We start from the raw sequence: 27,274 nt of genomic DNA, 5'->3' as shown, positions 1-27,274 counted from the left end.
ATTAAACATATTTAAATTTGCATTTTCCCATCACAGTTCTGCAGTCACTTGCCCTATCCATGAATGAACTAGGCTGTCAATCAGTATGGGACTAAACTTGATTAATGCTAAAAAATTTTTAAAATGGTCTCATCACAAAGAAAATTAACTTTTTTTGGTATTAAAACACTGCTCATATATTATATGAGTTTATTCTATATGTGATAATCTTGATTTTCTATGACTATGGGAAAGCAAGCAGTGTAACTGCTAGGAACAATGATTTGTAACCTAAAGATTTTCCCCGTTTAAATTCCACTACCATCACAGCTGTCTTGCCCATGAATACTATATTATAGAAATGGGTAAATTGCTAGAAGTAAATTTGGATATAAGTGTCAGGTAAATGACAAATAAATGATTTCACAGTAAACTGAGGTGTCACAAGCTGACTCTCAGCAGTAACCGTTGTTGCTATTGTTATGGGGTGAAATGGACTTGATTAGCTTTAAAGGAAAATTGATGGCCAATGAAATCCACAGAAGAAATCAGCTCGCAGTGAGGAGGTGTCGCAGATGATTTGTCGTTAAATTGAATTGGCTGGACTTGAAGAAGGTTGCAATGAAACATTCATGGCGAGGGTGAGAGAAACGTAAAAGTGATTCCCCCCTTTGCAAATGTACTGGAGAAACACTAAAATGCATCATTACAGAAAATTTCTCTGAAAATTACAATTTCTTCAGAAATTTAGGTGATTACAAGTAACAGAGTAAATATATTAATATTCTCCTCTGAAACTGGGGAAAAAAAAGCAGTCTTCCTTGTAACTAGGGTGAGTGTCTCTAATATTGCTTCACATTGTTAGTGCAGTATAGAATAGAATAATTTTAAAGTGTCTTCCTCTGTTTTTTTTTTTTTTGATCTAGAGGAGGCCTAAGTGTTCCTCCTTTACTCTGGCAAATCTCCTTGGGAGGTCCCTGTGAAGGAGCAGGATTGCAAAGCCGCGATTCTGTTTCAGATTACGACAGTTTACTGTAATAAAGTGTTTCATAAGTTCAAGTGTCTATAGTAACTCTTTCTCCCCCAGCCCTTGTTTACCTTCCCCGCATAACAGGAAACATCTCCTTGTTTTGGCCTAGGCTCCAGGCTGGGAGAGGCTCAGTACTGGCTCTCATTTCAACACAGGATTAAGGCATGGAGAGGGAGCTCTGAGCCTATTAAATAATAAGTGTTGATACTGTTGAGGCAAAGCCCAATCTACAGAGAAAATGACTGTCACGCACCCTGCATCTTCCTTCGGGGTCATCACAGTAATGCCTCCTGCGATGATCCGCAGAATTGCTGTCAGGGTTGTGTTTTGATCTCTATGCAGCCAGTCCCAGAAAAGCTTCCTTAATTACTCCTGCGTGTCACAGTGTTGGGACGTAAACTGGTGGTGCTTACATTTGCATAATTTTTTTTGAAAGCCTCCAAAATAAACGACCTGCAGATGGCTCTCGGCGACACCGTGTCAGGGATCTGCATACATTACCATCTGAGTCAGCAGCCGGGAGCACCGGCCTGAGCGGCTCCCAAGGACAGCAGTGACAAAGATCACATTCAGCGAGCGTCCGGCAGAGACCTGCAATGAATTGCACTTTGAGGCCTTTGTATGGGACGCGTTGCTGTGCGAGGCACGGAGCGCAATCATCCTTGGTTGGAAAGAAGGCTTTCTTGAGAAGTGCTTACTGAGTTACAGTATTTGGTTGGGGTAAGGACAATGTCACGGTGTCAGCGGCTCCCTTGTTTAGGTCCTGAGGCTGCGTAGCAAAGTTATTGTCTATGATTTGATTAAATAATTTTGTTGAGATTCTGGGTCTGCTTGCCCATCAGTGTCTTCTTTTTATTTTTTTCAAATAAAACATTGATTTGAGCTTTATTTCTGTATATTTTTGCCTGGTCACCTATAGCTACATACAACTTGGCCAATGATCATGTCATTCTGTCAGACCAGAATTGGACCCATGATATATTGTGTAAATGATCTAGATTCTTATGAGGATAATGGGCTTTTAAATAATGCTTTTAAAAATGTAAACCAGTAACATGGGCTGTTTTATGTTCATAGTCCATCTGTGTTTAGTTTGGATTCAAGACTGTAGAAATACTCTAGAATTGTGAAGAATGTTTCTTGCCAAGTTTAATGAATTGCAACTTTGGTAAATTAATAAAATACATACCCAGTTGTCACCATTAGAGAACAGTGGTCCCCACCTCATCTTAATGCATCATAGTCACGCCATTCAGGTCCAGTAAATACTAGTAGAATCTGATATGGTGGTTCAGTAACACTCAAGTGTACCCCCAAGATGCAGAATGGGTGTATTGGCCCTGGAACAGGCTTCTCTCAGACTGGACGTCAGCTGACCTTAGTAGAGCAGCTAGCATGGAAGGCATTGGAAATCAGGTCCTGCCCCTTCTTTTAATCGCTTCTTGTCGGTATTTTTTGATTTGCAGGGAAGAAAAGGAAGGGGCTCCATCTTTGTGTGGGCGTCGGGGAATGGTGGACGGAGCCGCGACCACTGCTCCTGTGATGGCTACACCAACAGCATTTACACCATTTCTATCAGCAGCACAGCAGAGAGTGGCAAGAAGCCCTGGTACCTGGAGGAATGCGCCTCCACCCTCACTACAACCTACAGCAGTGGCGAAAACTATGACCGGAAGATTGTGAGTTCTGACTCTCACGCGCAAAGCAGTCTTGCATCTTTAACAACCAAAAATACTGTCCCGGTGGGTGCTTGCACCTCAAAATTCTGTAACAGTGACCTCCTCCAACAAGAAGTCAATGGCATAGTAAGCTCATCTGCATTCTGTGTGCCCAGGTCTCTCCTGTGCCCTATCTTGACTTAGTGAAATGATGTAAAGTGCTGTGACTCATAATGGCTTGCATGTGGGTCCAGTGTCGGGTGCAAGGATTGGGGTTTCTTAGATTACACAAGTGTTTTGCATTAGTTACAGAAGGGACTGAATGATGAAAGCAAGCGGCACGTAGCCCACGCAGAGTCTGCAGCCCGGAAGTGCATTTACATTTGGCTTGAGTACTGTAGGATTTCTACTTGTTTTATTTGTGAACTGTGACCTTTGGAAAGCAGTCTCAGGTCCTCTGTTACTGATAAACCTGTGATCTTTCATTCATATCTGAAGTACATAATTTTTGACAGTCAGATACTTGGAGCACAGTTGACATTGGGCAGATAGCAGAGGAAACGGGGCTGTCGGAACTATGCAAGGAAGCTGGAGGAGCTGTTGGGTAACAAACCCGGGCGATGCCTTTCTGACCTTCATCTTCTCACCCCTAAAGCTCCTGTGGGTCCTGCTTCAAGGCTGTCAGGCTCTCACTGATACAGGTGGAAATATTTCCTCTAAGTGCATGAATGCACAACTTTTTTGTTTCATGTGTGCATGGCTCTTGAAAGAGAGGAATTCAGTGGCCTAACCAGCTTCTGCACAGAAGTGATTTAACATCTGTCTTGGAATTGCAGTAGCAGTTAGCAGTGCGGACATTACATTATTACATTATCACACTGTAATACATACTGCACATACAATAAAATTCTGGTTATTTACCTGCTCATCTGCTGGAATGGCTGGAGTGGAAAGTCTATAATGAGATAGCAGTTGAATGCATCTATAGACCTGCGGCTTTGGTCTGTCTCTTTGTCGTGGTTTGTCTAAACCCAGACCGGTCTGTTCACATTTTGTCTGTTTGTCTTTGGTGTATAAGTAGGCTACAGTCTGTCCTTTTCCAATGCATTTTTCTGGCCTCAAGGTTGCCCAACTATCAAACATCCTCTCAGCAGCCTCTGACAGCAGGCACTTCTCTCTGCATGTCTCTGACCAAGAGCTGAAATTCCACAGGCAGGCTTTAAAACTGGCTCATTCATCCCATTGTGGAGGATTGGTGGGGGCTTATTTCCCGAGTGTCCCTCCAGTTTGTTGGAGAGACAGCATAGTTTATGCAAGCAAATGTGCAAATCCGTTCTGAGAGAGTTCTGCAGTTCTCCAGAAAGATGATGAGGCCTTAGGACATCATAACTTAGGTACCAGTTTGTTTTTAGGTGGTAATGCCAAATTAGTATGATTTTTATTTTAAATCTGTTTTATTCCTTTAAAACTAATCAGACTCTGCACGTGCGATTCTTGTTGGTTTTTGTGAGTTCTCACTTCGAAGAGGTTCATTAGTCTTCTGAAAAGTGCAGGTGACTTGCATGCCCATAGCTGGAGGGCTGGAGAGTCGGTTATCAGAACCAGCGGTGGAAATCAAAGCAGGAATTTGGAGCCTCAGGTGTTTTTCAATCTCACCTCTATCTTACCCGATCCCACAGGGTTTGCTCCCACTGCATTTCCTGAACACCTAGAAGAATGCGGGCTGCTTCCTCTGCCCCCGGCCCCCCATCTCAGTGGCAGTGGAGGGGGGGAGTCTGTAGTGATTCATTTCAAAATTCCATATAGGTCAATCTGTCCACTAGCTGTAGAAACATTTGTTATTATGGAAGTAACCTTGCTCAGAAGGATTTATCCTGAGCAAGAGCAAAAAAGTAGACATAAGTAGAAATAAATGTGTATTAATGGAAACGGAATGCATGCAATTTTTGCTGCTAAATAATACCCAGAAAATAAATGCAAGTATTATAGAACTAAATATCAGTGTTTTTCACTCATTTTACTCATGTAATTATGTGTCAGCTAGATCATTAGACCATTATTAAATAAGTTTAAGAGCACTGGAACAGTTTATGGTGTGGGTGTAGGGCTTACAGGAAATTGCAAGTCTGCCTTTGTCAGTGGGGATGAAATAGCTTCAGGCTCAGGGATTTCGATTTGTTGCTCTGCTAAACTCACATTGTGTCTGGTCATCTTTGTTTGTCCTTGTTTATAGATCACGACTGACTTGCGGCAGCGCTGCACGGACAGTCACACTGGGACATCGGCCTCCGCCCCCATGGCCGCTGGGATCATCGCCCTCGCACTGGAAGCTAAGTGAGTCTCCAGCCCTCAGGGATACGAACAACACAATGTGTGACACAACTAAGGTGCTTTCCTTAAAACCTAAGCAACTCTGCGTCGCTTGCAGCGTTTCTGTTGCTTTAAGGGTGTCAAGTGCCTGTCGTGGGTATGTAACACGCATTTCCCACATTTTATTTCATTCAGACATACCTATGCTCAAGTTATTTATGTGTAGTTAGTGATACCCGACTGTGCAGAAGCCCCTTTTAATAGAGGATTTCTTACAAAAAACTGTTTTGCAATGTATAAAATATCGATCCAGTCAATTATGCAGCTTATAAAGTTACAGCTTGTATGGGAGAAACTTTGTTGAATCCGTTGTAGCCATCTGCTCTTCACATTTATTTTATGTTAGAACTGAACATTTTTTAGTGAACACTTTTAATAGTTTAATACAGTTTATTAACTGTTCTGTGTGCCATTTCTCTTTGTGTGAATATGTGAACTAAACTTTTTCTGAAGGCATCAGCAACACTTACAGCATTCGTTTGCACATATGCAGCTTTTATGGAAAGGCTGTTTCTGAGTATGTGGTGGGAGGGGGGTACGATAACATGCCTGTCACACAGCCGGAACGTGCCCTGACCTCACTTCTCCCAGGAAGCAGGCGCGGCGTGTGGGCTGGATCACATGGCAGCCTCCACGTGCGGCTGTCTTTAGCTCGCCAAGTGCAACGCTGTTGGAAAGATGGCTAGTCATTAAAAACGTCACAGGATTTAGGGTATCCCACGCTAGCATTCCAGCAAGGCCTACTCAGCTCCAGATGTAAGTGACCGCACACTTTTGAAGAGCATTTTCTGCCTGAGCAGCACATGCATAAGGACAGGAAAGCCTACCCTTGCTGAACTCCTATCTATACCACCATAGATTTTCTCTGATTTACATTATTTATCCTATATGGTATGCTTATTGAATGCACAATCTGCTGTATGGCATCAGATCTTTAGAGGCTAGAAACTTGTTAATCAGGTAGAGGACAAGCCAAAATGTGTTTTTTTTTCTGTTATTGAGAGAGCTGTGATTTCAGTCACTGAATGAACACTGAGGGACAACTGTCAGACTGAACCTGCCTAAACACATTGTAACCTTGGAGGTTACCCTAAAAGAAGAAACAAGGCCGTAGGATAAGTGTATGATTTATCTGACCTCACGAAGAGATGCTCCAGGACAGAAATGTATCTGGGTAACCCATGTGTCCCAGACAGTGAAGTATGGATCATTTTGTGTGTGTGTGTGTGTGTGTGTGTGTGTGTGTGTGTGTGTGTTATTCCTGGCTGATTCGGTGGCAGCCATGGTTGATGGGCTGACACGAATGAAATGCAGCAGAGGTCTGGGGTTAAGCTGGTCTCTGCAGTCTGGCAGTAAATTAGCGCTCTAGGCTTCATGGCCTGGGGGTTGTTAAAGTGGGTAGGGGGTTGGGGTGCTTTGTGTCACACAAGCCACGCAGACTGCCATCTGCCTTGGCTTCACTGGAGGGCTGTGAGGAGGGCAAGTCTTGCTGTTAAAGCATAGTCATGTACATAATACACATACATACTTATCAAATTTTTACTCTCTGTATTGCTCTTACTCACCTGGCCACTCACTTTGATGGAGAATAAAGCCCAAATCTGTGTTTTTGTTCCCCTCCCCACAGTAGTTTGTTAGGACATGTCTTCTGTGGGGTTTTTTTTGCAGGATTATTGAACGAACATAAGTTCACTGACCTGATAGTACAGAACATTGGACCTTTACAACCTTGACCATTATTTTTTCTGCCACCAAATTTACGGTTTTTGTAAAATTCCAACATTCTGTAACATTGTCAGGAAACTGACCCTTGTATATCTGAAAAGGTCTGTGTCCACAAATTTACTCTTGTTGTCTCTAGTGTTTTCTGAGAATTACGAATGGGTTCATTATACCCTCACCTTGTGGAAAGGAGACCTAGGAAGTTTAATCGTCACTCTATAGCTTATAGTCATTTGTATAATCTGGGTTTCATGAATCCCTGTGTAACTAATATTGTGCTGTCTACTTTCATATTAGTCAATGCACAGATCCCCAGATTAGAGAACCACTTAAATCTTTTTTCTACCAACTCAACTGGAAATCATTTGAGGTTGAAGCTGATAATACTAATATCCACCATGGCTTTGCTTGGAATCCCCTTTTGAGCCCAATTAGCCTTCATATCATTTGTGTACTCTCAGGGATGTGCTTCACAGCAGCAGGGCAATCAAACAAGGAAGACCAGAGCATCTGGTGGATATTCTAGAGCTGTCCTGGGAAAAAAAAAGTGATGTCCCACTTTTTAGTCTTTTTAACCATGTTTTAAAGTCAGAGTGAATTGCAAAAATCATTGGACTCCATGTCTTTTGTAACAGACATGGGGATGACAGAACTAAAACTGCAGCCTTGTTAGCATTCAGTTTATTATTCTCAAGCAACATCTGGCTCAATAATTTTGTTAGTAACATGATTGTAATAAAACGCTGTAGAAATTTCAGTGTCAGAACCGTGTCAGTTTTTCTTGCTGCGAAAACTTACCACGCATTTTACTTCTGAACCTTTTCACTTGCAACCCTTACCTAGTCCACTTCTAACCTGGCGGGATGTCCAGCACATCATTGTGAAGACTTCTCGAGCTGGTCACTTGAGTGCTCCGGACTGGAAAACCAATGCAGCTGGGTACAATGGTAAGTCCTACAAAGGTTGCCTTTATGAGAATGATAGAATTTGTGTTTTCATGTAATATTAGTGGAGGTCTCTTGTATCTCATTTGTCTAGGGATTTAGCCTTTGCTAACCCATCAGGAATCACATGTATGAAATAAAATAGTCTAGACACTGCTTTCATTTGAAATGCCTTGCCGTTTTACTGGTTATTGTACTGGTTTTCAATTTTTTTTAAATTTATTTTTCATTTTTTTAGGTTAGTTTTTCAAGAGTGCTTTAGTCTTTTCTACCTGGAAAGAACATTTACAGTGATTCATTTAGCAGACCCATTTCATGAGTGAGGTTCCACTCAGAGTATGAAAAATGCATTCAGAAACAGCCAAAGAACCTTAGATAGACACATGATTATTAAAACAGTTAGTTGTATCTCCATTTTGCTGGCACACATTCCTCAAGTAGCTAGTGTGTGACAGCAAATATATAGATCATAATGGCAAAAGGTGTGGTAGAAATGTATGTGGCTGTCAAAATATCAAGAGAGGAATAAGTCAGAAGGAGATGAATTTTGAGATTATTCTTGGTTTTAGCAGTTCTGCGGTAGCTCATTCTACCATTTTGTTTTATCTGGCACTGTTTATTTCATTATTTATTATTTGTCAGGTAATGACACTTTGTTATGCATCATGTCTATTATTATGTGTCATGCTGAGCTGTTGCATGTGAATTTCACTCAAGGGATTAATAAAGTATTATCCTATCATAAAACCAAGAACTGACAGGCAGGCTTTTAGTTCTGGACCTTTTATATGGGCCGTCCAAGCAGAGGGCAGCACTCTTGTTGGGATGTAAGCAATTTTTAAGCTAATGTAGGTATAAAGGCCCTGATAATTTGACAGTGTGTTATCTTTTATAAATATAGTGTTGCACGTAATGTAGGAAACCAGAGAAAGCCCGGTGGAGAGAGACAAGGAGACACATGGGACCGCATTTACAAGTTGAATACAATATTGACAGGTCATGCATAACATCCTGGATCAGTTGCAGAGATTTGATGTCAGAGACCTTAAGACCAAACAGGAAAGTGCTAAAGTGGTCCATGTGATAGATCACCATAGCTTCAACCAAGAGTCTGGTAGAGTGTGGTGAACTTCCTGTGAAAGTTGTAGAGAAGGTCTTGAGGTCTTGATGTCTTCAATGTACTGGGAAAAGCAAAGACTTGAGAAAATTGTTACTCCCAAGTTTTTGACTACACATCTCATTAAATTAGCAAGTTTTCAGAGCGCTCTCAAAAGGTAAATGAACCAACAGAAAGGTGACGTGAGCTATATCTTAGACAGGCTGACTTGCAGATGGTGGTCAGTCATCCAGGAAGGGATGTCAGAGAGCCATGCAGCAATGTGTGTGGATATAACTATGTTGACTGCTGGCAAAAAAATCTGCATAAGAGCAATTGGTCAATGCCTCGCACAGCTTCTCCAAAGTAAGCAGTGTAGATGGAGAAGAGGAAGGGGCTTAGCACAGAGCCCTGTGGAACATATTTTATGAGGAAACAAAGTTATAGAGGGGGATCTGTGTCAAATTATTTGGTAAAATGCACCAGATAGGTCATAATTAAACAATTCTGGAACAATCCAAGCTTGACGGATTGATTCCAAGCTGTTGTGTTAAGGAAGATGGTTGATCATGTCAACACTGTAAAGAGGTTAAGACTGATAAATGAGGATAGAGAGGCTCTGCAGGCAGATTGTAGAGTTTATGACAGCAAATGAAGGACAGTCTTGGTTCATGAAAAAACTTGAATCCAGATTGCTGTTCAGACTAGGTAGATTATCCTGGGTGAGGAATCCAGATAACTGGTTAGAGACTGCATTTTCAAGAGTCTTGGAAATAAAGGGAAGGAAAGATCTGTAATTCTGGATTGTGTTGAGGCAGCTGGTAACGTAGTGCTTAGAACTGCTACCTTTTGACCCAAAGGTTACAGGGTTCAAATCCCATCTCTGGCTGCAGCACCCTTGAGCAAAGTACTTACCCCAAATTGCTCCAGTAAAATTACTCAGCTGTATAAATGGGTCAATAATTGTTGGTTACTTAACACTGTAAGTTCCTTTGGAGAAAAGCATCAGCTAAATTAGTAAGCAAAAATATGTGTTGCTGTCCTGCAAAGGTTTATTTAACAGTTGTGATATGTGTGCATATTTAAGAGCGGAAGGTAAATACCGAGGGAGACAGAGTGAGGTGTTACATATAGATGAAATGAGAGAAGTTAAGTTGTAGTAAAATTGTGTGCTGGAGAGGGGAAGGAGTGGGATTAAGAGAGCAAGTGTTGGCACGGTGTGTGAGTAGGTCAGAGATGGTATTTCAGAAAGATGTTGAAATTCAGGGAGTGAGACCTTGCTGGGTGTCTGGCATGGATGGAGGAGGTGGGTGTGGAGAACATGTTTGTGCTGGAATCAATCTTGTCTCTACAAACTGAGGCAAAATGGGGCAAGGAGGTGGTGGAGGAGTGACAAGAAGGGACGAAGAGTGACAAATTCTTGCCCATTGTTGGATGTTTATAATAAAGTTAGTGGCTCAAATCCATTAAATGTTTCTTTATTTAGCTATTGTTTTGTTTTAATTAGACAGTAATTTTGTTGGATTTCCCTGGTGTGGGTTGCATTGAAAGTAAGAGGCGTGTGTGTGTGTGTGTGTGTGTGTGTGTGTGTGTGTGTGTGTATGCGTGCGTGTTGGAGAGGTCACTGTTACGCAGGACCTAGCACCTGGAGCAACTCTTTGAAGTGTAAACTCTGCATAGACAGCTAAAAATCAGCACTCTGGAATCTGTCCATGTGGGAAACAGAGCTGCAGTTGGTTAAACTTTGAGAACTTTCAGACTTGGCTGCATTCCCCCTTCCCCCAGAGCCCCTTGCTCTGTAAACTTGGCTGTGACTTTTGCTCAGGCTCGGCCTGACACACGCTCAAGTGTACCTGCATTTAAACCCCTCAGGTGCCCCTGGGCTGTGGGGTAGGAATGCTAAACCTGGTGCTCCGTGATTTGCTTCTCTGCACTTTGCATTTTACTTCATTTTGTTTTCCATTACCCGAAAACTTTATCTCATCAGATTTGCATATCTTGCCAATTTCTCTCCTCTGAGAATGATCATCAGCATTTACTTTCTGTAAATATTTTAATAGCGCTATTATTAAGTCTAAATTCAATATACTTCATCAGAACAGAGAAGCAGTGGTCTAGTCAGGATGCTTGGTGAAAGACCAATTAGACTTCCATTATTCACGAAAACATTGGAAGGGATATAGCTTAAGTATCACTGCTTTGGACAAAGGCATGGGATTTAGACCCAGACACTAAATGTCCAGTTGTATCAGTATGGATAACAGTGTCTGTTGTGCGTTCCTTCTCACATTCCCAGTCAGTCATCTCTATGGGTTCGGGTTGATGGATGCTGAGGCCATGGTCAAGGAAGCGGAGCACTGGAAGCAAGTTCCGCCCCAGCATGTCTGCGTGGAGAGTGCAGATCGCCAGTTTAGGTATTCCCGCTATCTCTAGGAACCCTTCTTTCCATCCCTCTGACTCCTCTCTACTGAACACAACTTCTCATAATTTACTGTTATACACACACGCACACACACAGCGTCTACATCCGTTTGTCCCGAGCGGGGTAAAGGCGAACCGGAGCCGAACCCAGCAACATAGGGCGCAAGGCTGGAGGAGGAGGGGACACACCAGGGACGGGATGCCAGTACGCTGCAAGACACCCCAAGCAGGACTCGAATCTCAGACCCGCCTGAGAGCAGGGCCCAGTCAAACCCACTGCACCACCGCACCCCCCTATAATTTACTGTCATCTCATCACAATCTGAGCAACATCAGACACTGGATACTTCTGGACACGTTTCATTTCCCAAGTATAATTGCCTTTTGGATTTAGGTTTGTATAGCTTTTCGTGCTATAGATGCTATTTACCTTCCAGTCAGCAATCCAGTTTGTGCCTTCTTATAGTCCACCTGGATCACCCAAAGCCTTTTGCTCCAAAGAGCTCATTTTACATGTTAAATTTCCTTTAAAAATAGTATATTTCAAGTATTTGGTTTATTTTTCTGTCTTGGTCAGAGACTGACATACCTGAGGGATCTCTACACATCTAATCAGTGATTTTTCTCTGGGTCATATTAGTATCCTCAGAGAGGATCTCAAGTCTTGGATCTAAAAATGAAAAATGTGTTCAATTCCAAGTGGGAGCAAAATAAAGAAGTGTCCAACATTTTATAATGTTCTGAAGACCATGTGTTTCCTTATGCAGTGCTGTGAATTGTCAGATTATGAACTGGAACAGACATATAGTTTTACTTCCAGTAATGCAATAGAACTAGGATGAAAGCAGGAGCTTTTAGCTGTACTTCAGCTAGAATTCATGCAAATGCCACCTTCATTTGTATCTTTTTTAAAGGCATGTGCTTAATGGATGTAGTTGCAATGGGTATTTAACTGGAATCATCTCTATTTTATTCTTCAGATCACCAAGATTTTCTTTCTTTGTCCCCGTAGAGGTGGTCAGACTGTCCTGCAGATTTTAAAGAATATCTTATTGCAACCTGAACTTGAATATGGCATTACCATCACATATTGTATAAGCTACTTAGAGGGCTTACTAATCACTAGTTCAGTAAAGCAATTAAGAGCTGAGGTGGCAAAGATCCACATACCCTGTGGCTCTTAGAGATAGGGGTTTGTCAGCATTGTAGACCCTGCTGACGTTGAAGGACCTGAGCTGTCAATTTTGGCCTTGAGCTGCCTTGTTCATATTATGGTTTTCAAGCACTCTGTAAACCCCTGACAATCAGGATACTGGCAGAGAAACCTAAATTAGCTCCTATATCCATTAGGAGAATCATTATTCTAGGCAAGCGTTTGATTAATAGAAACCAACATATTTGCCCACTTGCTATGAACAGAACAGATCACGTAATTCACAAAGCTCAGTAGTGGACTTTAACTGCGTGTCCAGAGTCAGTAGACATCTCTAGAGTAGCAAATAAATCGCATGGGGCAAGGCAAGGAAGTGTCAGTCGCTAACCTGTGGCATGCCTTAGGTGTAGAGCCATCGACTCATGGAGTCCAGGCTCCAGGGAACGTTCTTATTTCCAGGGTAATAAGGGATGTAAGTGTCTTCCCCCAAGGAACTCTGAAACTATGGTTTTTTTAAGTATAGGGCTCTGTCTTAAGACATTTTAACTTGGTGTGGCTTCATTAATGTTACCAGAACTAGTCTCACAAAGAAGTGTATCATGTACTGCAAATGTATTTATTCATTTATTTAGGCTGACACTAGGAAGTGGTTTACTGTGTTAAGTAAGTTTCTTTACTAAGCAACTTAAATATATTTGCCCAGCGGTGTTATTTTTACTGGAGCAATTTGTGGTAAGTGCCTTATTCAAGGGAACTATGGCAGGAGGATAGATTCCATTTGCAAGAAGGGTCTTTTGAATGCAAAATGACCAAATCTAACTGCTACCTTCATTTTATGGTTTCTTATGTCTTTTATTTCAATTTGATTCCTGTACAGGACCATTCGTCCAGAGCACGTGGTGAGATCAGTGTACAAAGCGACGGGCTGTATTGATAACCCCAACCACCATGTCATCTACCTGGAGCATGTGGTGGTGCGGATCACAATCACCCATCCCCGCAGAGGTGACCTGTCAATCAATCTGACCTCCCCATCTGGGACCAAGTCTCAACTCCTTGCCAACAGGTAACCTTTTAATCTGGACTAGTTGTAATGCTCTCACCCTCACTTATAGGTTTTTAACTAATCATTACATTCCTCAAGAAATCAGCATTTACATGATCTTCAGTTATTTTTTCATCCTGCTGTAGCTGTGCTGCCTTTTCTGTTGTTCTCCATTGTAACAAGTGCAAATTCAGAGTTTAACCCAAAATGTTTATGCTGTTGGGCTACTGTTGCAGTTATTGTCTAATTCAATAGGTGGGGTCAGTGTTAGTGGGGGCTCCTCAGTGTGAGAGCCCAAATATTGTGAGGTTGGCCACTGAAAGGAGCCAAGGCACCCAAAGGAGCCAAGTGGTACTGTGATCTGATGCCTGCCTCAACCCTCTGCAGCTGTAATTGTTTCTCGGATCAGGCAGTAAAACTGAATGCAGGGCTGTAAAACTGAACATAAAGCGTGATGGAAGCCGTGTGCTGAAATACAGTGAAAGCGTGCCTCAACTCTAATTGCGTAAATCAGCACGAGCATAGCATGGAATATGTGTTGCAACACAATGTATGTTTTTTTTCCCCTCCCCTTTAACTGGAGTCTGCATGTTTACCTCAGCTTTCCCTCCCCTAAGTCCAACACCCGCTGCATCTTTGTGGTGATTTATGATGGCAGAACTAGGTGCTTTATCAACACCAGCCTTGGTGGAAGATTTACAAGGGTTGACTTTCCAGTATCTTCAAAGTAAATTCTGACAACGCACATGCATACACACAGACAAGGTCTTACACACTGTCAAGCACACACCTGGAAACCTGTCAAGATGATGTTTCGTGCACTCCGCTTCATTTCGACGGTGGCTTTTCTCTCTACGGCTTGTGCATCTTCTCTGTCATTTCATCACTGTATTATTGTGTGACGATTATGTCCTGAATCTTATATCTGAAAAGAAGTGCAGCTATTACTACCAGCTCTCCAGTTCGGAAGAAGCACATCAGCGTAGGTACCATTGCTGAATTTTTGAGTGTCATACATTGTAGGATTTGACTGAAGTCCAGTCATGTTGATAAAGTTGCCTTCATTTAGTGTGTGAAAGTGCAGCATGTTCCTTCTGATCCTTTTAGGTCATCGTGAGTCAGCAGGCCAAACTAGGGACATTTATGGGTTGCACTACAAATAACATACTTATGTCCTGTTTGAAATGGCTGGGAAATAATGGATGATGGAGGAAACGATTGAACTGAAGAACTGACTGGTCCTATCTTATTTATACCCTTGGATGTATTTTTATGTGCTTTCATGCACTATTGCTGTTGTTGTGTATACTGGCTCAACATGCTTTCAAGTTAGGAATTTAGAAACATTTTCCAGTTATTTATAATTGTGTTCTCTTATCTTTTCACTAAAATGTAATGTAGCAGTGCAGAAATAATCTGGGTTTACCTGCTGAACTAACAGATGACAGTAAAGTATACCCAAACAAACAGTAGGTGGGATTGCCTGATTTCAACTAGTATAAAGATTGTTTACAGCCCAGGTGTGTTTTAATTACCACTGAACAGCAAGATTATTCATGTTGTTCATACTTATGGGGATTCATCGCAGGTCTGCAACCTGTAGTGATTAAGGGTTTGTGTATAGAATGTAGTTCTAATTTTGATGTGGCACAAAGGAATACAATTTTTACATCAAAATTTATTTATTTATTTTACTTTTTCAGATGTTTACGGAACCTAACAAATGAATAAATGGGGGAACGTGTATTACTGACTTAGGCGTTACAGACAAGTTCAGAACAGACTTCCGGTCCCAGGTGTGTTTTTAAGTTGAGGAACCAGTGTATCTCTCCTGACTGAAATTGTTAGTGATTCGCCTTTTCTCCAGGTTATTTGACCACTCCATGGAGGGCTTTAAAAACTGGGAATTCATGACCACTCATTGCTGGGGGGAGAAAGCATCTGGAGACTGGATACTGGAGATTTATGACTCACCCTTCCAACTAAGGAGCCAGAAAGTACCAGGTACCGACTCAAAACACAAAGCCAGTACTGTAAATAAACACCATTAGACACAAGTCTTGGTAAGTTGTGCATGAACCTCATATTGCTGCACAGCACACATTTTGGTTTGTATGTGCACCTGACCCACATACTCACATATTTCAAACTACAAGACCACCCTAGCATAAATCCAGAGAGTGTCACTGCCAGTCTAGTGCTGCTATAAGTAAATAATTTAGTCCAAATTTTTTAATTAGTTGCGGTAAACACAAATTTTTACTTGTAATTCCTTTGTTGTTTCTAACTGATAGGCAACAATACTGTGTTTATTCACGAGAGTCAAGTGTATCTTTGTAACAAAGCAGCATATTCTGGTTAAGGTGGCCTCCTGAAAGTATAATATATGCATATTGCTCTGGGTATATATAAAAAAGTGCAAATAACTGGGTGGCCATGAGGAAGTGAGTAGTGCTTGTTACAGATTTGCTACCGATGTATTCTTATATACCGCTCCTCCACTACAGGGAAACTAAAGGAGTGGTCATTGATTCTCTATGGGACATCCGTACACCCTTACTCCTCTCTCCGCTATGAAAAACCGCGCTCTGCTGAGCCTCTAACAGACTATGAATTACCCGAGGAATACAATGGTGAGTCTGACATGTCATCGGCTATTAGTTTCCTAATAGCACAAAGAAAATTTGGCTTGTTCTAGACATTATCAAGTAATAACTATGCAACAAAGTCAGGTAGTGAATACCAGTACATTCAATATGCTGTGACCACTCAGAGGACCCAGGTTCAAATCCTACCTCCTACTGTATTGGTCGCAATAAAGGTGCTTACCCTGAATTTCCCTCCAATAAAAAGAATCCAGCTGTATAAAAGGGTAAACCGTTGTAAATCACTTTAGACAAAAACGTCATCTTAAATTAATGAAGTCTGCTGAGGCGTGGCCTGTACAGTCACAGATGTGAGATTTCATCAAAATACAGTCACAGCTACAGTACTGAGTCCACATGTTATAAACATTTCAGCTATGAATTTTCAAAGATAGACATTTTTCAGATTATTTTTAAAATATTTTCTTCACTTATCTATTTTCAAAAATGTCTTTGTTGCAGAACAAACACAACCTGCATACCCCTGTTAGCAGTTGAAGCAAAGAAGCACCGAAACAGAATAGGGATGTGGGATCAGATTGATTCAACTAACCTTCGCAGTGTTTACAGCCAGTATCTAGTGTCCAGGAATTAGTAGAAAGAAGACAAGCGCTGTACATTTTGACTGATTTATCTCATGAACAGCTGGAATTTAAGAACTTTGAAAATGGGGTTCTTTTATTTTGAGTAATTTTAAATCAATTTATAAAAGTAATAATAGTTTTAAAGACTTAATTTTAATGTTTCAGGTTAATAAAAAATAATCCTGCGACCAACTGACATCGCATCCAGGTTGCACTTTTTCCTCATGCTTTTGCCCTCATGATTAGCTTCAGAATACAGTGACCCTCCATAGGATAAGCAGTTGGTAAAAATCTTACTGAATTTTTAGTTAATTTTACAACTGAACCCCTGAAAAAATTAAGTTGACCCACTGTACCTCACACTGAGCTTCTCTGAGTGGGCCCCCAGTCGAGCACCTGGTCCCCCGAACATGCTAACCAGCCTTCATTTTCTCCCTAAATATTTCAGGTATACCAGATAGCATTCCATGCTTCGAGCTTTGCTTTCCAAGACCACCTACCGTTGTCAATTTGTTGCGTGTTGGTTTCTCTCAGGCCTGTGTCACCCAGAGTGCAATGAGAATGGCTGCGAAGGTCCCGGGCCGCACCAGTGCATCAACTGCCTGCACTACTTCCTCAAATTCAAGAATAACACAAGGTGAGAATAAGGACACTCAGTCTGCCTTTATTTGCTGAGATTCAAAACAGCTGTCTGTGTATGGCAGTTGTCGTGTACAGCTTGAAAGTCTGAATAGCCAGTTTAAAACCACATTTATGGATGTGGATGATTACAAAGCGAATGAATGAATGAATGTCTGTCACGACTGCACATATCATTAATGTTTTTGATATTGTTATTCCTCTTCTCAGTGTTATTCTCTCGGAATCTAAGTTTAATTTCGCCGCTGTCTACATTTCCATACCCCTACCACTGAGTCCAGTTTGCTACCCATTACATCACACTGCTTCCTTTCGGTTATTTACCACCCTTAAAAAAGTTACCTCCTATGAGGCTCATCCTGTGCTGTTAGTCATAGCACCTGTTTGCAGATGGTTACTGCTGTAGACCACTGTTCAGTAAATGGCCAAGGGACTTGTTCAAGATAGGCTCTCCAGTACCTATTTTCAGATATCAGCTTGAGCCTCAGGATCAAAGACTGAAATGAAAAAGAGGGGCAAAGATGGGCCTCCACCTCTACGTGTCACAGGAAATATTTTAACACTGTGCCTACTAGGCGCAAGTGGTGTTGGTTCCAGCATAGCAAAGCCCAATAGTACGCTATGCTATGTGGAGATCCTGTTCAGTAGAATTTAGCGGAGCGCCTGCTGCATTGTGATGATGCAATTGTTAAGCAATAGCTAATCAGATATAGCACGTTTGAAGCGAGCACATTTTTCATTATCCATTTTCTTGTTTTTCTAAGCCAACTGCTTTTAGTGTCACTTATTTTTGCATCTCCCCTTTACCAGTAGAGAACTCGAGAGACAAAATATTTTACCTCCTTCAGTCGCAAGTTTGCCCAAATTTATGAGCACGAGTTCAGTCATCCATCACAGCAGCGTGAAGATGGTTCCAGTTCTTATGAGGCTTTTGATGCTGCGTGCAGCTCCGGCCAAGCAGAATGCTCTACTCTCTGAGCGTGTGTGCCAGAGACCCAGTGTGCAGCCCGTCACCCATAGGCACTCTGCTCCGCCAAGGAGACAGATGGGTGCGGAGCAGCCAAGTAGCTCCAGGCTGAAGCAGAGAAGGCAGGAGGGGCCAGCAGGAGTGAAGCCACGCGCCCTGCAGGAGGTTCCGGCCGTGTGCTCAGCCTTGGACCGGCAGACCTCCCCCAAGGGAGTGTCACAGAATGTGAAGTCGAACTGGGTTTCATGAATGTAAGAGTGTAGCAAGCACCAAAGTTCTCAGGACACTGGAGTCAGGAGTTACAGGTTTGAGCCCCGGACTCTTGCAAATTCTCTGGAAACTGGAGTCCTGGGCTTAAACTTGCAGGTCAAGTCCCTCTGGTTAATCCCATAGTGGTAATATCTGCCTTTTAAAATGTGGGGGGAAATGATGCTTAATAAAACTGTCAAAGGCAAATAAATATGTGCTTGTGGAATTTTGTGTTGCTTTTAATTTTTGTCAGGCTGTAGTTCCTGAACTGGGGGGAAAAAAAAAGTTACATGACAGAACATGTAACTTTTTATTATAATCTTACTTGCTGTCTGTATTCTTTGTATTTTCTAGCACATTTTATGCCTCTTTAAATCAAGTAAAATTCTCACACTCTCTGCCTATGTAGGATGTGTGTATCAGAGTGCCCCGATGGGTTCTTCCGGGATGACAAGCGGAGGTGTAAAAAGTGCCACTCACCATGTGAGACATGCGTGGGCAGTCGCATTGACCAGTGTACCTCCTGTAAACTTGGCTACCACTTGAACGAAGGGACCAACAGCTGCGTGTCCAGCTGTGGGGAGAGCTGCTACCTCGATCTCGGCAAGTTCACACACCGCACCACCTTCTCACCTTCCTGTTCTGACACATGAAATGGATGGAAATTAAATGATTAAACTCAAGTGAAAGACTTGCTAGACAGCCCTATACCCATTTTTACTAAGATTTCAGCAGAATAGGCTACAAATAGCACATTTTCATTACTACTTCAATGAGGTACAATATTTAGTCAGTGCAGTGTGTAATGAAGTGTTTTATGAACATCAAGTGAGATGCAGACGTGTCATTTAATGAGGTGGGTAGCATGTTCAAATGGATGAAAAGAATTATGGGAAAGCAGTTGCTGACTGTTGGTCACTTTATAGAGGCTTTCATCCTTCTCTCCTAATGAAGCAAAATTTTTTTTGCATCCTGGAGCTGATGTTTCAGTATCGCCTGTCCTCGCTTTGGTTCGCAGGTGCAAACATTTGCAGGAAATGCAGTGAAAACTGCCGGAAATGCACTTCTTCCAGCATCTGTACAGAATGCAGACCTGGCATGAGGTAAGGGAGGTTCACTGGTTTTTGTCAAAAAGTTGAAATCATTTGTTTTGACTTCATCCACACATTTTGGTAGAGCTTTGTAAGTGCTGCCAGATAAGAGTTTACAGTTAGATGAGGGTTGGAGAGCTGAGAATGATAATGGCTGATTTTGACAGAGTAAGATGAGATAGAGCCACGTCTGGGACTACAATAATGATTTTTCATGTGAAGGGCACATATGTCCACTGTCACCGTGTTAGATAGGGGATGAAGAGCAGGAAGGACGAAAACAGCATTTCTCAGAATTATGATTAAACAAATTCAGCTGTTTCCTGAGAAAGATATGGATTTATCAAAGTGTGCCTTAGCCACTTTTAAACCCTGTTTTGACAGTAATAGGATTGTTTAGACTACCTACTCCATGAAACTGGATGACTCAGACAGAGAGGGAAGCATGCAGTGTAATATAATGTCCTTGTATCAAGTAACATTCCTCAGTAGAATGACTTATCTTACTCAACGAAGATTTTTAATGTCGCTGAGCATTTTGCTTGGACACGAGGAGATGGAAAAGCGAGAGAGAAACTACCTTGTACTGGAGACAGGAACCACCATCTATAAGGTTTTTGTGTGAGACCGTGAATAATCAGTAACAGTCCTTGGTAACATGGAACTTCACTATTAAAATTCCATCTTGTGGCATTCCTGACCCTGCAGTCTTGAAAGTTTTACTTTGTGCTCTTCCCTTAGATCCACTCTCCTTTCGCTCATCCATTCTTCGCTTCTCTGTGACGTAAAATGAGACATTAGGAGGCACTGTGAGAAACTTTGTCACAAGCAGCCTTGTCCGTTGTCCGTGTCAGTAGGATCTTGTGTTTGTCTTCAGGTGGCTGGGTGTGGAAGGTGGAAGAGCGTTTGGGGGCCGTTTTACCTGTTAGGAGCAATTACTCTGTACACATACAGCCAGGTTCGCTCTCTGCTACAGTTGCGAGAAAAAGTCTGTGAACTCTTTAAAATAATCTGGATTTATTCATAAATGGCTAATAAAATGTGATCTGATCTTTATCGATGTCACAATAATAAAGGTGGCCTTATTTAACAACGCACATTTTACATTGCCATACCTTTATTGAACAAACGGTTTAGGTTAATAGTATCTTGAAAAGAGAGGAACTGCAGTCAGGTGTTCTAATCAGTTAACTCGGGTACACATGTTACCTTTCCTGCCATATAAAAAAAAAAAAAACACACAAGTTGGGTTACCTAACCTTTCACAACAGAATTCTGTTGACTTTCAACATGGCCTGAACAAGAGAGATTTCCGAAGACCTCAGAAGAAGAGTTCTTGAAGCTCACAAGATTGAAAAGGGGTTCCAGAATGATTTCCATCATTCCACAGTGAGGCAGTAGTTTACTAATGGAGAAAATTCAGCACCATTGCTACTGCAATAGTCCTTCAATGGTCAGTGCAAGGGCATGCTGTACAATCCTCAAACAACTGACAAAGAACCTAAGGGTGACAACAAAGGATGTGCTGGCATCTCTTGCACTTGATAATGTCTGTGCTTACAAGTCTACCATAAGAAGAACTTTAAACAAGGGTGATGTTAGTGGGAGGTTACTTTGAAGGTAACCACTGCTCTCCAAAAAACATTGCTGACCACTACTTGAATGCTCCGGCAGTTCTTCTTGAACAATGTTTTGTGCACAGATGAGAGAAAAGTCAAAGTAGGAGAAAACAAAAACCATATGCATACCAATGCATCCCAGCTCTGAAGCATGGTGTAGGAGTATAATGCTGTGGGGCTGTTTTGCAGCCTCAGGACCTGGACAGTTTGCAATCATTGAGGTTAAAGTAAATTCCAGGTTGTATCAGGAAATTGTACAGCGGAATGGCAAGGACAACTGTCTGAGATCTAAAACTCAAAAGACACTGGGTCATGCAAGACGACAGTGACATAAAACACAAGAGTAAATCAACAACCGAGTGGCTCAAGCAGAAGAAATTCCACATTTTAGGAAGGCCAAGTCAGAGTCCTGACCACAGTCTCATTGAAATGCTATGGCATGATCTGCAGCCACTCACGCAAGACATTGCAAAAAACATACATGAACAGTTTTGTCTAGAGAAATGGGCTACAGTATCACTGCACAGGTCTGATTTAGCAGCTACAGAAAGCGTTTGATTATTTGCTAAATAAAAGGGTTGGCGTACTTTTTCCATGAATGACCCGGATTTTTTGAAGCCTTTGTTAAGAAAATTATAGCAATGTAAAATTTTGTGTGTGTTGTTTGTTAAATAAGACTCTATTATTTTGAATGTGTGAAGATCATATTACATTTAAGGAGCCATTCATGCAGAAATCCAGACAAATCCGAATGTTTCACTTACTTTTTCATTGGGTACCTGAACATTTGTTATAGTTTTCGGTGAAGTTTAATGTCTCAAAAATCTCCAATCAGGTATTTTGCCCAGGGGGGCTGCACTGCCTCTAATGTGCCCCTCTGTTTTCTTGAGGCTCTCAGTCCATAATGGAGAAATTCAGTGTTTTGGTCCTTTAGCATTTTAGGAGTTTACTTACTGTTCGTGTCAGTCATGCTTCAGCTCTCCAGTGACAGCTGAAAGGGACCACTTGTGCAAAATCCACATGGGACCCTGGGGACTGAGAAGGCCATGCAAAAGATAGATGCTGAAGTTATTCTCCATCCCTCTTCATAGAGCTTTTGTGAACAAATGCCAAAGAGTACTTTATTTCTTAGATGCTTATCACACCTGTGCCCAGATAACCTGTTTAGCTGCTTTTCCTTTTAGCCTTTGTTTGTTAAAGAAGTATGAAATAAGGATCTAAATGATCCAACTGCTTTATTTAGATGTGAGGTTTTTTTTAAGAATATTGCAGCTATGGTTGCACAAAGTTGTATACAGCAAATTTTATCCGAATTAATCAGTCATTAGGTTGTATAATTGTTCAGCGACTATGAAAAAGACAATAATTCAAGGAAAAAAGTATTGAACTGCACACAATTGCATCTGACACTGCAAGGCTGGCTCCAGAATGACTTGTATCGTTTTAAATTTTGCACTTCATCCATATATACAGCAGCACATTTTCCAATGCGATTTAGGTTAGGTATCTTGTCCCAAGGGTATACAAGCCTTTCTTTTTTCTCAGATTTGAAACAGAAACATTCAGATCACAAATCTGGTTCTTGTGTAGCCTTTAGTTATCTGGAAAGCTTCCAGCAGTCTTTTTGAGGATATTGGGTGATTTTACTGTGGAGGAATTTATTTGCACTCTTGGAAATAGGCAATCTAAGATTTGGCACTGGGATATGGACAGTAAGATTAGGAACTGGGTAAGTTCATGATATTTAAAAGCTAAAGCTGAAGCCAACAAGGAGAAGAAATAACTGCAATCATTTTACATTCTCAACTTTTTATTGAATAAATGAAAGCATAATGGTGCATATCAAATCATGACAATATGAAGCCAAATGCCTTTAAAGACGCACTCCCTAATTCTGAAAAGAACAGCCAAAACAAATCATTCAAGATGAAAGATTCAGAGGGACCTATTAATTCTGTTTCATATCTTTCTGAATAAATTCATGTCATATCTATATGAAACAGAAGGAACAGACATAATGAACCTTTTTTACCCTGCTTCCATTTTTTTTGGTCCTGGACCTTTTGGTGTTCTCTTGTGTGGAATGAGAACTGAATGACCAAGTTTCCTGTCGCTTCCAGCCTTCAGGGTGGTAGATGCATTATGAGCTGTGAGCCTGGAAGTTACTACAATGGCCACCGGCGAACCTGTGAGCCCTGCCACAGAGCCTGTGCTACCTGTGCAGGTAAGAGGGTAGCACCTGGAAGTAGAAAGGTGAAGAACAGTGTATTTGGTGTATCTGGCTGTCTAAGAGAGGATTAAGCTTGGGAGTGCTGCTACATCAAGGGCTAGCACAGTCAGGTGGTCTGTCTTCCTCTGGCCGCAGGAACAGGGATGGAGGCATGTAACAAGTGTGCTGACAACTACTACGAAGAGGAGTGGCGCTGTGTGTCCAGTTGCAGTCTGGGCTTCTACTTGTCAGAGCAGACCATGGAGAATGGGGAGGTGCAGAAGACCTGCAAGAAGTGAGCAAACCTCTGTCCCTCGGTTGCAGTACTCATGGCTCATAAGCCTACTTTCCAGCTTCTGTTGCACAGTAGCACTGTGACTTGTCCCAGACCGTTGCATTATTATTATATTATATATCTGTACACAGGATGCTCATAGAATGGTGCTGTAAATTATGTCCAGATGAGTTTTCCTCAATGATGCTGATGGCTTGGCTATTTGCAGCCTAGCCAAGACCCCATAGGGTGAGGGCACTCTTTTATTTGGCACTCTAGATATCATCCTGTCTGTATTTATTCTGGAGAAGTTAGGGTGCCATTCATGATTGCTCATGCTCATGGTTGCTTATGTTCATGTTTAACTAGAGCCTGTGCTCATTTTGACTAGTCTCTCAGCTTTTCTGTAGGCAAGGTACTTTAATTATTAGTTGTGCTTGTGTAATTTTCCATGTGAATTTGCCACCCTTTATTAAAAATGTTGCAGGTATTCCTCAGGTAATTTTTTGAAATGGAAAGCAAACTTCTCCTTTTTGGAGCTCTTCATTCCAGTATATCTTGTGTCTTTAGTAAGTCTTTAGTAAGTAAATCAGTGGATGTAAATTTGCACTTTATAAAAAGGAATCCAGATTTTGGTGGGAATGTTGAGATTTTGCAAGCAAGAAGTCGTGCTTTGTTGGAAGTAGGGTGGAATGTTCTGCACCTGCCTCCTGCCCTGCCTCATGCTGTGCTTGTTCTTGTCCAGGTGTGATGCCAGCTGCTACACCTGCTCAGGACCAGGGGAGAGGAACTGCACAGCATGCGTCGGTGGCTACAACCTGGAGTCGGGTGTCTGTGAGGCCAGCGTCATCTGCAAGGATGGTGAGTACGTCCCTCCCTCGTACCAGGCTCCTCATCTTGCCAGTTCAGCTTTGAACCTGAGAAATTCTTGGTACGTACACATGCATGTGGCTTTTTCCAGCGTTTGCAAAAGTATGGTGTACAAACTCAGGCCCTACTTTTTCCTGAATCTCAAAAGTTTTGATCCTCAAGTAAGATTGATAAATGAACCCAATGATAACTAGACAAGTTATTGATTGGCTGTGTTAATTATTAAGTACCATTTGCATGACTACAAGTTCAGCTTTATTTACAGATTATGCTGAACATTATAAAATAAATCGGGGCGATCTATACCCTTTCCTTGTTTCACCCAGCATATCTCAGCAATGGCTATAATAGACTGTTTAGTTGTACAACCAGCTTGCCAGAAAGTCTGGAATATACAGAAGGTACAGAAAATATCTTATGATATTAAGTGCTTGCAACCTTGCTTAACAAGGACTTTTCAGGTATTCTCAATTGAAAGTAATTTTTGGTGATTCTTGTGAGAAATGCACACGGTGCTGTATAATAAATTATCACCAAAGTTGGTAGGGAGGGCATACTGGGTACCTTGCTTCTGAAAGCCATTGACCAATTTACCCGTTACCCCTAGTTTATTATTTTATGTAAATGTTTAACGAAAATCAATAATGTTTTCAGTTTAAAAAAAAAAAAAGAGAAAGGTTTTTGCCAGTGAGATATGTTGTGATGTGATTTAAGCAGTGGTGATATTTTTCAAGTGATCAAGTTGAACACCATATTAAATTGTTTAAATTTTTATTTATGCTTAGAACACTAGTTTACTTGTTATAAGTATGATCCTATTACAACTGTGCAATTGCTAATTGTTTGTTTTCTTTTTTCAAATTTTTCTCTCTATCCATAATGGATTCCAATCATTCCTGCTGGACCACAATATTCCTTCCTGTTGACAACCGTTACTGATGGATCAAAACCTCTTTGCTGTCACCTGCGTGCACCTGTCTGCCTGTCTGACCAATCACATCTCCTCTCCTCCAATTCCACTTTCTCTATTGCCTGATCTGTGGAAAGCAAATGAAGAATCTTGGGCAGAAGGAAGCTTTTGTGTGTTGGTCAAAAAGAACAATCTGTGTCAGCGGAAGGTCCTACAGCAGCTCTGTTGTAGAACGTGCTCCCTAAAAGGGTGACTGGACCTCCAAGGGGGTGCTGTGCTTCTGTATACATTTATAGCGATAATTTATATGAAAATCTCTGCCTCCCCCACTCCAACTTTTCTAAGGGAACATGGCGAACTGTGTCAGAAGTTAAGTGACAGAACTACAACAAACCTACCTTTTTCTGTACTGGGACATGTCTTCAGGTTGGAGCGTCTGGGATTCTTTGTCGGTATTTTGTGACCAAAGCATCGATGCCAAATTGATTTCTACCTGTTCAGAGCAGGAGTTAGAGTTTGCTCGGGGGCCAGCCTTTCAGTGTTTACTACCATTTTGTTCCTGTCATGAGTGTGGCACAAAGACAAACAGCTGTTCAATACGTACAGACGTATAGTAAACACGCGTTCCTTTATTGACGTGACTGTGATCATTTTTCAGAGTAGGGACATTTAAACCTGGTACGCGTGTTTTGTCCTTTTCAAACTCACACATCTATGCGTACGTTTCAAGGACTCATGTTCAAGTTTAACACTTTCGTGACTAAAATGTAGAAATTTCTCTTTTCTCTGTCCTTCAAAAGCGTTGGATTAACAAATTTTACATAGAAGTGCCATGTTTTGGTATTATCCCTCTGGAAAAAGAAAACTGTTATACTTCAGCTGGACTAGATGTAATTTATATTCTGAAGTGGCTCATCATTGGTGACACACAGCGTCAAACTAAGAAATAAGGTGTAACTCAAGAAAACCTGTGGCTCTCTCCCCTTATGGGGTTTCCACCCTGTGCATGCCTTTCAAATTTTGGTCAAATTTTCTTTCTGCATTGTGTACTGTACCTAATGGGCAAGTTCTAGGCTGTTGTTGCTCCCCTCCACCCCCAGCACAGCTCCACTGTAGCACAAAGCCACATTCTGTACAGCTTTTTCACCAAACAATCCCAATATTGTCTCACTCATCAATTGTTGTGTTTCCCTTGAACATGTTGGAACAATCTCATTGCTGGTTCATTACAATCAGTATTGCATTGTCACCCTTGCGAATACATTGAAATAATCTTTTTATTTTTCATTCAGGATTTTATATTGACATTAATAAAATTATTAAGATCTTAATCATTTCTGCTGTAAGCTGCAGGAGCTTAGTTTCTGGACTTGACTCTGTTCAATATGGCTCTGTATTGGCACAAGAAGAGGCAATATCTCAGAATATAAATTTATGAAAAATAAAGGAAATTTTCTAGGCAGGTTGATGTCAAATATCCGTTAATATTAGTCACCCTCCACTGGTCAAAGGGATAAATCTTGGTGCTTATTTCAGTCCCCCCACCCCTTTATAAAAAAAAATCATTTTTGTTAGCTTGTGTTATTCCTAAAATGGGGTTTGTTTTATTTAGACTGCTGCCTAATTACTCAACCAGGCCATCTAACTTATATTCTTTACTTAAATTTTCTCAGGTGGAAAGTTTATCAAGCTGACAAATTAGAAAAAAGCCAGAACATTTCATATTTGAAGGGAGAATTTTTATCAGTATTACTATTGTTTCAAATAGCAAATTGCCGGGAAAGTAGACTAGCGTTTTT

At 41.4% G+C, this 27,274-nt stretch overlaps 1 protein-coding gene across 1 annotated transcript in view; it reads left to right on the top strand.

Moving 5' to 3' along the window:
- The window catches only part of pcsk5b (proprotein convertase subtilisin/kexin type 5b), an 84,801-nt gene that overhangs the window by 31,559 nt on the left and 25,968 nt on the right, over positions 1–27,274 (top strand). Inside the window, 13 exon segments of the mRNA XM_029259404.1 lie at positions 2,476–2,688; positions 4,901–5,001; positions 7,603–7,706; positions 11,096–11,213; positions 13,251–13,439; positions 15,286–15,422; positions 15,926–16,051; positions 17,182–17,284; positions 18,912–19,105; positions 19,521–19,605; positions 23,333–23,436; positions 23,578–23,716; positions 24,441–24,556. Of these exon segments, the coding sequence (XP_029115237.1) occupies positions 2,476–2,688; positions 4,901–5,001; positions 7,603–7,706; positions 11,096–11,213; positions 13,251–13,439; positions 15,286–15,422; positions 15,926–16,051; positions 17,182–17,284; positions 18,912–19,105; positions 19,521–19,605; positions 23,333–23,436; positions 23,578–23,716; positions 24,441–24,556 (1,729 nt within the window).

The sequence above is a fragment of the Scleropages formosus genome, chromosome 17 (assembly GCF_900964775.1).
Source record: "Scleropages formosus chromosome 17, fSclFor1.1, whole genome shotgun sequence".
Classification (NCBI taxonomy): Eukaryota; Metazoa; Chordata; class Actinopteri; order Osteoglossiformes; family Osteoglossidae; genus Scleropages; species Scleropages formosus.
This window is presented reverse-complemented; position numbering and strand designations above follow the sequence as displayed.